The 12,808-nt window shown below is 47.1% G+C and overlaps 1 protein-coding gene across 1 annotated transcript in view; it reads right to left on the bottom strand.

Annotated features, from left to right (window-relative positions):
* The window catches only part of magi2b (membrane associated guanylate kinase, WW and PDZ domain containing 2b), a 127,256-nt gene that overhangs the window by 19,073 nt on the left and 95,375 nt on the right, over positions 1-12,808 (bottom strand). The window contains 5 exon segments of the mRNA XM_030365817.1: positions 4,664-4,900; positions 5,958-6,150; positions 6,894-7,009; positions 7,517-7,691; positions 8,391-8,422. Coding sequence (XP_030221677.1) covers positions 4,664-4,900; positions 5,958-6,150; positions 6,894-7,009; positions 7,517-7,691; positions 8,391-8,422 — 753 coding nt within the window.

The raw sequence follows: 12,808 nt of genomic DNA on the forward strand, positions 1-12,808 counted from the left end.
CACTTGCGAACGATTTGAAACATGTTCCGTTAAGCATGCCGATGTCTTCAAACGTTCGTGAACATAGGCCAACTGTCAGAAGAGGTCGTTCTCTGCAAGCAGACCTGGAACACAGACTGAAGAGATGTGCTCCCAGATGGCGATGAACCCTAAACTATAGCAAGTACTGTGCAACATTTAAACAATTCCCATGTCTATATAGAAAACATTCATTCCTTTCCTACACATAAAGCCATAGTTACTTTGTTTCATATAGCCTATCTACACCCTTGCTTCAACTAATGTCTTGTGCATCCTAAAATGTGATCTGAACGTGACATCGCAGTAAGTGGGCACAACTTTGGTGACGTAGACCCCTAACTTGAATCGTCCGAATTCCTTGTCTGCATTATACTTTCTAAGAGATCGACAACTTCTAGACCTTCTGTAAACTCGTCAATTATCATATAGGCTGCAGCCAATACAATGGCCTTTCTTGTCGCCATGTGTTTGTTTACAGTTTGTTTACAGTTTAAAACTAATGATTAGAACGTTGTCTAAAAATCGTTTTAATTTTATTGTTTTAAGTCAATTGTTTAAAGCTGCGAAAGTTCCCCTATGTTCGCAGATTCCGAACAGTTAAGTTGTGAAAAATCATTCAGCATTACTATCTCATTTGCACCAAATTAAAGCACAAAAAAGCAGGTGCCCCTTCTCATAGTTGTGTTTCAACAGTACATTTTAATGGTGAAAAGGTCTATCCACTATAACCAATCCAGTTTTAAAACCATTATTTATACTGCCACATGGAGGGGCTATTACCATATCATGCACAATAAGGACAGGTAAACAGTAAATCCCATTGACCAAATTTGTCATTTTCCGAATGTACTGCATATATGGTATTTACAAAAGTGTGAAGCGTACAATCGTATGTCTCTCGCGCATAATGTTGGTCAGTATTATATGATATATGTGGGATAATGTTGTACAGAACGCCGGTCATTATCGGGAAAGTAAGCCCCGACAGGGCGAACCGGACCCTGATGCGAACCGGAGGTGTCTTGCTTCGCCCTGAAGGGTATTATTTTTGATAATGGCACGTTCTATGCATTATCCTGCTTATTACACGGCCCCTTGCCAAAACGAAACAATATCTTCACAGTGTGTCTTTTTACAATTACCATTCGTAGTGTTGATCAACAGAGAAATAATCTGCCAAAGACGTTGACGTTGCTTACCAACCGGACACGCTGAGGTTGATAAGTTACCGTACTACTTGCGGAGTGAAGACGTGAAATCCACTTTCCTTGACAGCGGTCGGTCAAGTTCGGTGTGCATAAAAGTACCGACCATTTGCGAACTACTGCAGCTGCTGATGCCATTGATCTAAGAATTGTATTCCGATTGAGGCGTATATATGATAATTTTTTATTCAAATTGAGCTGTTCTTCCATTTCTAATCGGATCAGAAGTGTCCATGTAAACGTGGCTAATGACGGGCTGTTTTAAAGTATAACTAATATGAAAAAAAAATAACTCAGGCGCAGTCTCATCTACGAGACATTTGCTTAGTGACCTATAAGGAAGGCGCTGCAACGAGACGCGTCATGGGATGGATCGTCACTTAATTGAAACTTTTTGTTTTCTTTTGGGAGTGTGTGTATGTTTAACAATGTTTATATATTTTTAATTTGATTGGTTGAACAGCCACCTGCCCAAATTTAATTAAATATAATTTTTTGTCACGTCACCCGCCCGAGTCCGCGGCTGCAACGGCCAACCGCGCATCTCTACGACTGAGCAAGGCCACTCCAGGACTGGACGGATTGGGAATGTGGTTTATCTTGATTATGATTGGTGGTCGTGGAACGCCAGTCATTTGGCCAAAGATTTTTTACTATGTAGATAGCAAGCATGTTTCTAGCTCATTATACAGTCGGTTATTTTACAGTCTATGGTCGGTCGGTCCCCCCCCCCCCCCATGGATCTACACGATTCACATAATTGACCTATTTTGAGTTAAAAAAGGCGAATTTCGCTGAAAGGTGAATAGTTTGCAGGTATGAACTTTGAAAAAACTAATGACTGAACATTCATATAAATCTACCTATTTATAAAAGCAAATATTCATTTGGGATAACTCCTTCTGGGGTAGGTTGTTAGTGTTTAAAAAGCAAAGGTCCTTGATATGACCATCATTTTAAAAGCACAAATAGGAAAGTAACTCCAAACAGAAATGAACCATCCCTCCTCTTCCTCTCGCTTTCTTCCTTCACTTCTTCTTATCTCAGAATTCAGAGAAAAGTTTTGATGCGAAAAAAATCTGCCTTGTTTTTTGAATGAATGAGATACCTCAAAATCTTGTGATAAACTCTCACCTGGAGTAGAGTTCATGCTGATTAGCCTCACCCTGACAAGTGATTTCGGGTACGGTCAATATAAGCTATCTAAGGTATCAGGTAACATGTCAGATTATGTAATCAAACTGTTTGCTTGACCTTATGTAACAGAACAGAATGCATTTCGGATGCATCATCTTATATCCATGAAGCATATCGGTTCCACTGATCCTGGAGAAACAAGGTCCTCAGATCACAACAGGCTTTCTGTCTGAACCCCAAAGTTCTGAGGTGACAAGGCAAACTAATGTCAATACCGTCAACACTACTGATGGACATGAGCCTCTCTCAACGTCTCAAGACACTCACCAAACTAAGACTTGATTCAATTCAACAGGACATGTTTGCTCCTTTGAAATAGAGCTCTTAAGTGAATGACAGCTGCCATTGGTATTTTGAGTCATCTTATTATTATTTTTTCAATGAAAACTTTTTTGTGAATTTTTATTTGAGGAAAAAAAGTATTCTCTGTTAGTTGAGCATTGTTAATGCTCTGAATTAACTGGATAAATAAATCAGAATCCGGAGAAAAGTTTTCATGAAAAAATGTATCTGCTCTGCTCTTGTTTTTCTTAAAGGTTCAAAGGCATGAACATTTCACTTTATGAGGTTTTGTAACATTATTTTGAGTTCCCATAGCCTGCCTATGGTCCCCCAATAGCTAGAAATGGCGTTAGGTGTAAAGCGAGCACTAGGTATCCTGCTCTGACTTTGAAAAAACAAAGCTCAGATGCGGCGATTTGGAATTTTCCAAATTCATGTTACAAAGACATGTTACCTCCCCTTTCTCTGCTTTGCCCACCCAGAGAATTTGGCCCGCCGATGAGACAATGAGCTAGGACGGTGCGAGCGCCACATGTGTTTGTGTGTGAATACACACACTGTAACGCTATCCAAATACGTTATCCAAATAAAGAAGTGTTGTACACTTCTTTATTTGGATAACCGTTCTGCTGTTCGTGTTATGGCGCATAACACATCAGGTTATCTGACGTCACTGGTGTGTCCACACCTAGTCTCGTAGTGTGGCTTATCTCAGCCATGGTTCAGGAGGAATTGGCGGAAAGGAACTTTGGCTTTGACTCCCTGAAGTACATGAACCGCGACATGGAGGAGAAAGGTATTGTACTCCGGGAGCTGAGCTGCCGGATTGCCGCCGAGCTCCCCGCGCCGGAGCTGCCGGACTGCTGCCGAAGCTTCGGCGGCATTCCGGCAGCTCCGGCAGTGTACTCCGGGAGCTGAACTGCCGCCGAAGCTTCGACGGCAGTCCGGCGGGGGTAGCTCGGCAGTCCAGCAGCTCAGCTCCGGGAGTACAATCCCTTTCTCCTCCATGTCTCCTTCTCTGGACTACAGCTCCGGCGGGGGGAGCTCGGCAGCAGTCCGGCAGAGAAAGGGATTGCACTCCCGGAGCTGAGCTGCCGGGCTGCCGCAGAGTTCCCCCTGCCGGAGCTGCTCGTCCGCTCGTCCACAAAATCGTAGCGATGCTCTGATTGGAGGGGAGTGGGGAAGTGGGAGGTAATATTCAATTGCGCCCCCTTCCTACGTGGAAGTGGGAGCCGAAGCTGACTCGCTCGTTTGATATCTCTAGGCGGGGTACTTTCAGAAATGCATATCTCACTCAGGAGCATACATGGGAGCACCATCTACCCGCAACAACACCCCAAACCCCAGGAAAAGTGTTGTTTTCATAATATGTCACCTTTAAAAGGGAGCATCCTGCATAATGCTGCTTTAGATAAGAAGGTGAAGGCCATAAAGAGGTGAAGGTTTATTTGTTTGTTAGTTACTTTATTTTCCTGAAATACTTATTTTAAATGTGGGTTGAGGTAGCTCAGAATCTGAGTCTTTCTTATCTTAAATGGTTGCAGTAAGAGGATCTTATTTTTTGCAAATCTTTGAGGTGTGTATGTGTTAAAATAAATATCATTGTACGGTACTCATGAATCTTTGAATCTTTACCTTTACCAGTGCTTTAATATATAGCCTACAGTATGACGGTGACGATAATGAAGCTCGTACAAACCCTTATGTAGCCATCTATTTCATACTGTGAACACATTAAAAAAAGAAAGAAAAAAGTATTGGGAGTTGGGGGCCTGTGCCCCAGTAAAGCTCTAGGTCTACCAACGCCCCTGTTCAAGATAATACGTTTAGAAGAGGAATCATATTCTGTTATGTCCCAACTTTTTTGATTCTAGGTGGATTGTATATTTAGTGTATGGTATTTCTAAAAGAACAAGTGGCTCATAGAACAGCTGAGTGACACTTGTGTTGTGACTCACTGATGATGGCGGCGTTCTCTGGTCTGTTGAGGGAGCTGATGATGACGAAGCCGAATCCTTCGTTCTCCTTGCGATGGATGATGACATCGCTGGTCTGCAGGCCGCCGCCCTCCAGGGGAGGGGCTGCCACGTGCGGGGGGCCAGTGGTGCTGAGGCCTGAGGCCGCGTCGCTCCGCGGGGAGCTGTGCTGGGTGGAGATGGAGCCCGGGCTGCGGCCGTTCACTGGACAAGCCTCACCTGAGGAGACACACCTAGTGAACACCTGTGGGTCGTGGTAACTAGAGGCAGAGCCAGTTAACTAGAGGAGTATCCAGGCAACTAGAGGAAGAGCCAGCTAACTAGAGGAGTATCCAGGTAACTAGAGTTAGAGCCCGGTAACTAGAGGTAGAGCCAGGTAAATTGAGGAAGAGACAGTTAACTAGAGGCAATAATAATGATAATAATAATTGATTGAATTTAGTAAGTGCTTTTCTAGCCACTCAAAGACACTTTACAGTGAAGGGGGGACCTCACTCACCACCACCAGTGTGCAACCCCCACTGGGGTGATGCACGGCAGCCAATCTGCACCAGAACGCTCACCACACACCAGCTTGAGGTGGAGAGCGAGGGAATTAATGAGTCAGCCAATTAAACAGGAGGATGATTAGGGGGCCAGACTGAATGAGCCTGGTTGGGCAGTTTTAGCCAGTCACTGCACTGGGGCATGGGGATTAATGTTAATGCCAGAGGGAAGAGTGCCACCTATTGGCCACCCCCCGACACCGCTAACAGAACCCGGTATTCCCAGGAGGTCTCCCATCCAAGTCCTAATAGAGGTGCATCCAGGTAACTAGAGGTAGATCAAGATAACTGCCACTACCAACAACAAAACAGAAAAACAGGGGCTACAAAACCTAATCCAATACCAGTACCATTGCCTCTCACTGCAGACAGTATTTTCTCCCCATACACTGGCTGTCCCAGGGGAGGTGAGAGATGATACAACCAGACGCCAGGAGATGATAAAGGCCCTATCGGTACAAGACAACCGGTACCATGCAATCTTTACTGACCACAGGGAGTCAGGCCCTTTGCTTAATGTCCAACAGACGGGGCAATTCTACAGCACACGTCCCTGTCTCCATCCTGGGGCATTGAGGGTTGAGCTGCCCCTACTGGGCATCACTTCTACCGGCACAAGGATGGGCCAGACCAGCCCTGCAGTTGAGCCGGTGGCAGGTGAGCTGGAACAACAACAGTACACAACAATAAAACCTGGACAGCTCCCAGACAGCATGAACCCTGGGGCTGACCTGGGATCAGCAGCCGCCTCCTCACGGTCAGGCTGACCTGCCCGTTGCGGGCGGCCGCGTGCATCAGGTCGATGACGTAGCGGTGGGGTTTCCCCGCCACCACCATCTTGTCCACAGAGATGAGCTCGTCGCCAGGCCTCAGCCGTCCGTCCCGCTCAGCAGGGGTGTTCTCGATGATGGCCCCGATCACGATCTGTGGAGGAGCGGACAGGGTTAGTGGAGCGGACAGGGTGAGGAGGGGCTGGTTTAATCTGAGAGGAACCCCCGGGACCTGATCTACCGCAAAACAAATCCAATATTCCTGTTTCACCTCACTTGAACTGTGTGTGAGTACGTCTGTGTGTGTTTACGTGTGTTTGTGTACGTGTGTTTGTGTACGTGGGTGCATAATTGTATGTGTGGACGTGTGTGTTTACGTGTGTGCATACGTGTGTGTGTGTGTGTACGTGTGTGTGTGTGTACATGTGTGTGTATGTATGTGTGTTGTGGCAACCTGGCCCGGCCCAATTAAGGAGATGCAGAGCACCTGAGGAACAGGTGGAGAAGCAGGGCTTAAATAGCCTGCTTCTCCACTCATGCTCTCCCAGCCATGTTGCTCCTGTACGGAGAGACCGGTCCTCGTGGGCGACGGGGATTCCACCCACGAAGGAGGGGACCGTTGATTCCTCCCAGGTTTTAACGTTATTTTGTGTTTCTTCAGCTAGAGACTTTATGTTTGAGTTTGGAATAAAACATGCCTTTTTGGTTTTTCCCCACAAAATGGTGTCCTGTTTGGGAGGAGGTGGTTCGCTCACCGTGCCGGGTTGCCACAGTGTGTATGCATTTTTTGTGTACGTGTGTGCGTATTTATGGCTACATGTACATTCATCCGTGTGTGTGCGTCTGTGTGTGGGCGTGCGTGTGTGTGTGTGGTGCTCCAGCCCGTCCCATACGAGCCTTGTCGCGGGCGTCCGGACTCACAGCCTGCACGGCCTCGTCTCCCCCCAGGATGCGGAACCCAAAGCCGGTCTTCTCCCTGAGCAGGTGGACCTCCACCTCCTGGTACTCTGGGCCTGGTCCAGAATGAACACACTCCTATTACAACAGGTAGGAGAGAGAGAGAGAGGGGAGGGAGAAAGATAGAGAGAGAGGGAGAGGGAGAGAGAGAGAGAGGGAGAGAGAGAGAGAGAGAGAGAGAGGTAGAGAGAGAGAGAGGGGTAGAGAGAGAGAGAGAGGTAGAGAGAGAGAGAGAGAGAGAGAGAGAGGTAGAGAGAGAGAGAGAGAGAGGATGAGAGAGAGAGAGAGAGAGAGAGAGAGGGGGGAGAGAGAGAGGTAGAGAGAGAGAGAGAGAGGGGGGGGAGAGAGAGAGGTAGAGAGAGAGAGAGAGAGAGGGGAGGGAGAGAGAGGGGAGGGAGAGAGAGAGAGAGAGGGGAGGGAGGGAGAGAGAGAGAGAGAGAGAGAGAGAGAGAGGGAGGGAGGGGGGGAGAGAGAGAGAGAGAGAGAAGAGAGAGAGAAGAGAGAGAGAGAGAGAGAGAGAGAGAGAGAGAGAGACAAAGGGGGGGGGGGGGGGTTAAACTCACGCCGACTCTCGTAGATGGCCCTGGACTTCTCGTACAGGTCGTAGGGGTCTGGTTTGCTGAGGTCGTAGGGGTCCGTGGGGTCAGGGACTGACGAGCGGTGCTGAGGAAAGACCGCTCCGGGGGTGAGGACGGAGCCCCCCTTTGGGCTGCCATGGGGGTCCCACTGCTCCCCCAACTACAACACATACACACAGATACACTTTACATCTGTTTAAGAATGGTTCATTTAATGCAAAAAATCTAAATCCCTTATTATAGTAAATATTGCAGAAGATGGTAAGAAGGTGAGGACAATGTCAGGCAGCGATGGGAGGACATCTGGAAGTGGTCAATGAAGACCAAAGAATGAAGATCTAGACGCAGCACCGTGACCCCAAAGGCAGACATTTGAGGTGCAGATCCACCTTCTACGAAGTAATTTGTAAGAAGTAATCCATATTTTGCACATTGAGGGCAGGAATTAATTTGCCGTCTCCCATTAGTGTATGACCAGAACTAATCTGGATTTAATCTGTAAGAAGCTTCTAATAAGTAATAATTTATAATAAAATAATAATAACTGAAATCCTAACTGAGTAAAGACAACTAATATTGGCTTTATAATCTGAGAATGAAATCCCATTTCCTCCATTGATGAGTTCTGCCACCAGACCTCACAAAGCCACCAGCATTACAGAGCTGGAGCTGTGCGAGACGACAGCACAAGCATCAGATGAACACACACATGGTTATTCACAACAAGTCACACACACACACACACGCACACACACCCACACCCACACAGATACACGCGCGCACGCACGCACGCACGCACATGCACACGCACACGCACACGCACACGCACACACACACACACACACACCTGTGTCTTTACCTGTTTGGCAGTCTTCCACGGAGAGATGTGACCTGGTGAAACAGAAGAACAGTCAGTACCTCCGGCTGGTGGAGAGACCAGCTCCAGAAGAACAGTCAGTACCTCCAGCTGGTGGAGAGACCAGCTCCAGGAGAACACAGTCAGTACCTCCAGCTGGTGGAGAGACCAGCTCCAGAAGAACACAGTCAGTACCTCTAGCTGGTGGAGAGACCAGCTCCAGGAGAACACAGTCAGTACCTCCAGGTGGTGGAGAGACCAGCTCCAGAAGAACACTCGGTACCTCCAGCTGGTGGAGAGACCAGCTCCAGGAGAACACAGTCAGTACCTCCAGCTGGTGGAGAGACCAGCTCCAGAAGAACACAGTCAGTACCTCCAGCTGGTGGAGAGACCAGCTCCAGGAGAACACAGTCAGTACCTCCGGCTGGTGGAGAGACCAGCTCCAGGAGAACACAGTCAGTACCTCCAGGTGGTGGAGAGACCAGCTCCAGAAGAACAGTCAGTATCTCCTGCTGGTGGAGAGACCAGCTCCAGGAGAACACAGTCAGTACCTCCAGGTGGTGGAGAGACCAGCTCCAGGAGAACACAGTCAGTACCTCCAGCTGGTGGAGAGACCAGCTCCAGAAGAACACAGTCAGTACCTCTAGCTGGTGGAGAGACCAGCTCCAGGAGAACAGTCAGTACCTCCGGCTGGTGGAGGGACCAGCTCCAACTCTAAAGTAGAGAGAACACAGTCCTCCCCTGACACTCTCTGGTCTAAGCAGCAGCTCCAACAGAGCTGGATACATATATATTTATGTGCGTATATACTAGTGCTGTCAAGTGATTCAAATATTTATCGCATTAATGTCACAGTTAACTCGCGATTAATCGCAAATGTTTTCTATTCTAAATATCCCTTGATTTCGTGCTGCTAGCCTTTTAGTGAGATCAGAGAGTGTTGAGAAGGACAGTAAGAAGAGAGACCCGCAGTGAATTCAACCCGGTCCACATCGGGTAGGTGCATGACAGTGGTAGGCCTACCGTTAAACTTCAATAGCCCAGGCTTTCATTTGTTTCAATCACTGAACTTTCGAACAAAACTCTTGCTCAGCAAAGATGGGAAATACTATTATAACATTTATTATTTAAACCAGAATGAATATTCCCACTGTACGTAGGCCTATACACATTACCAGGCTATCGAATAATGCCTACACACACACACACACACACACACAAAACACACACACACACACACACACACACACACACACACACACGGTGGCGGAGTGGTAATCGGGAGAGTCCGGAGAAATCCTGATGGGCCTTTAACATTTCGGGGCTGTCGGGCTGACTACTGCGGGATAAATATATTGCGTTTATAAAAGTTCCTTGCAGCGCCGTCCGGCAGCCTGAGCTGTGCGCCCGCAACCTCTCACTCACTCAACAAAACAGCCGCAACAACTGTGAACGTCGCAACCAAGTCGATTTTGTCTAGAGGGGAGTAACTGAGCGGCCCCTCCCGAAGTGGTACAGCCCAGGTGGGCCTTGAACTGTGATTGGTTGAAAGACGTAACAGCTAAGGACAACATTGAAGTTGTCCTTAGCTGAGCGAGTTTTTCACCCGCTCCGTATCCGTGCTTGCCCCAACAAGTTTGTGCGGCAAACTTGTTGTTTTGTTTCCGGTGTATCTAGATCCGGTATGGTGTTGTAGTTTTTCTAACGCGACTAGTTGTTGCTAGACAGCAGGTGAAAAGAATATGTTTACCATCGTGCGTTAAAAAAATTATCGCCGTTAAAACTGCTTTGCGTTAACGCTGTTAATAACGCGTTAAACTGACAGCACCAATATATATACATATTAGGGATGGGCGTGAGGAATCGATTACTCAAGTACTCCTCGTTACAAATGAACTCGGTTGGTGGACAGGCAAACTCGAGTTTGCACATACACAAACAAAGTTTTCTGAAGCAAATGTATCAATTTTCTGTGCGGCGCCACTAACGCATGCCGTGGGCACAAAGCAAATGAAATGTATCAAATTCCTGTGTGGCGCGTGCCGTGCCGTGTGCAGGCACGCCAGAATTCAAAAAGTTAAGAGATGGCGGTAAAAGCAAAGCGCAGCGAAGAATTGAAATACTTTAGGAGATCTTAAGGTGAAATGTAAAATATGCCAAGCGAAATCGAGCTACCAGTGTACTACAAGTACCATGCGGCAACATCCTCATCCTCATCCGCTTATCCGGGGTCGGGTCGCGGGGGGAGCAGCTCAAGCAGGGGGCCCCAGACTTCCCTTTCCCGGGCCACATTGACCAGCTCTGACGGGGGGAACCCGAGGCGTTCCCAGGCCAGTGTTGAGATATAATCTCTCCACCTAGTCCTGGGTCTTCCCCGAGGTCTCCTTCCCACTGGACGTGCCTGAAACACCTCCCAAGGAAGGAGCCCAGTGGGCATCCTTACCAGATGCCCGAACCACCTCAGCTGACTCCTTTCTAAGTAAAGGAGCAGCGGCTCTAATCCGAGTTCCTCACGGATGGCTGAGCTTCTCACCCTATCCCTAAGGGAGACGCCAGCCACCCTTCTGAGAAAACTCATCTCGGCCGCTTGTACCCGCGATCTCGTCCTTTCGGTCATCACCCAGCCCTCATGACCATAGTGAGGATAGGAACGAAGATCGACCGGTAGATTGAGAGCTTTGCCTGAGAGACGCCGAGATCGTTTAATGGCCTGTGGCATGTGCCACCGCGACCACTGACATACCATGGCATATGCCGTTCTGGAACGGTAACTGCCGTTCTGAAACGGTAACTGCCGTTCTCAAACGGTAACTACCGTTCTGAAACGGTAATGCCATGGCATATGCCTTTCTGGAACGGTAACTACCGTTCTGAAACGGTAACTGCCGTTCAGGTGGAACGGTAACTGCAGTTCCCAACAATGGTATGTGAGACCAGCATAACTCCTCCGTATAATTTCAAGACAGGTATTGCCATAATGTAAAGGTATATATATTTGGTATTTATTGACACAATATCACAACATAACGCCGTAAATAAAGGGATTTACACGTTTCTCTCGTCCGTGCTGTTGTAAGGATATTTCCGATCTGTTTGTTGTTGCATTTGTAATGACAGATGCTTTTGAAAACAGCCGGACTTGCTCCGGTGACGGTAGTTATAGCCTAGCCTTCTAGGTGGCCATAGAGCTATAGTCTATTGCTTTGTTCCAATATCCATACTATCCGCAGTCATTATACTTTATTTTAGTATGACTTATTTTTTATATAGTTTGAGTACGTAGTGCGTTGCAATTAAGATCAGGGCGAAAGGAAGTGTAGTGAAAGGACCCGGATGGTATACTCAAAACGGTCAAACCGATGAGTGTGGATTGATGTACACCTTTCGTGCTCAACGGCAGCGATCTTAGCTACGTAGCTGAAGAGGCGGAGCCAGGCTGAGCCAACGTCGGCGCATTTTCTTTAATAGGTCCATGCATTTTCCACGTATCCTGCATTAATGGAGTCATTTTGTAGTTTTAATAGCTTTATAACTACTATGTGTAAAGAGTTCAACGTTCAAAGCGAGATGTTTATTGCGGTTGCGATCGTAGTTTCCGGTTAGTGCACCAGAGCCAGGTCCCTATAGGGGTGGCACTGTAGGCTATGGCTAGACAGTCATCCATTTTTCCACTCGTGTTTTATCAAGATGTTCTAGTAGCGTAGCCTATAATAAAGCCTACTGTATGACTGCTTCAGCTCATAACTATTCAATAGGCCAAATATTAAGTTTTGCATTTGTTCTTATTGGTGTTTAACCAAATAATTTAAGTAGGCCTATAGGTTCCTATCATTTAACCCTGATCCAGTGTCATAAAACCTTTCTATATCGACATGATCCAGTGGTATCATGGCATACAGGCCAAAAGTTTTTCCGCTGGCAAAGCCAATTATGTTAATCGGAAGTTCCATTTCCTACTGGAAACCACCGTTTTTCGCTGGCATGCCACTCATGTAAAATGGTATTACCAGTTTCTACTGGCACCTACCGTTTTCTGCTGGCATGCCACTCATGGAAAATGGTAATTACCAGTTTCTACTGGCACCTACCGTTTTTCCGCTGGCATGCCACTCATGGAAAATGGTAATTACCAGTTTCTACTGGCACCTACCGTTTTTATAAGAATGATTGTGTAGCTGTGAATCATGAGTGGTATGTGTGTATGAACGGGCAAATACCACAGGAAAGGAATATCTACTGGCAAACGGTAGGTGCCAGTAGAAACTGGTAATTACCATTTTCCATGAGTGGCATGCCAGCGGAAAAACGGTAGGTGCCAGTAGAAACTGGTAATACCATTTTACACGAGTGGCATGCCAGCGGAAAAACGGTAGGTGCCAGTAGAAACTGGTAATTACCATTTTCCATGAGTGGCATGCCAG

This window comes from Gadus morhua, chromosome 9 (assembly GCF_902167405.1).
Source record: "Gadus morhua chromosome 9, gadMor3.0, whole genome shotgun sequence".
NCBI lineage: Eukaryota > Metazoa > Chordata > Actinopteri > Gadiformes > Gadidae > Gadus > Gadus morhua.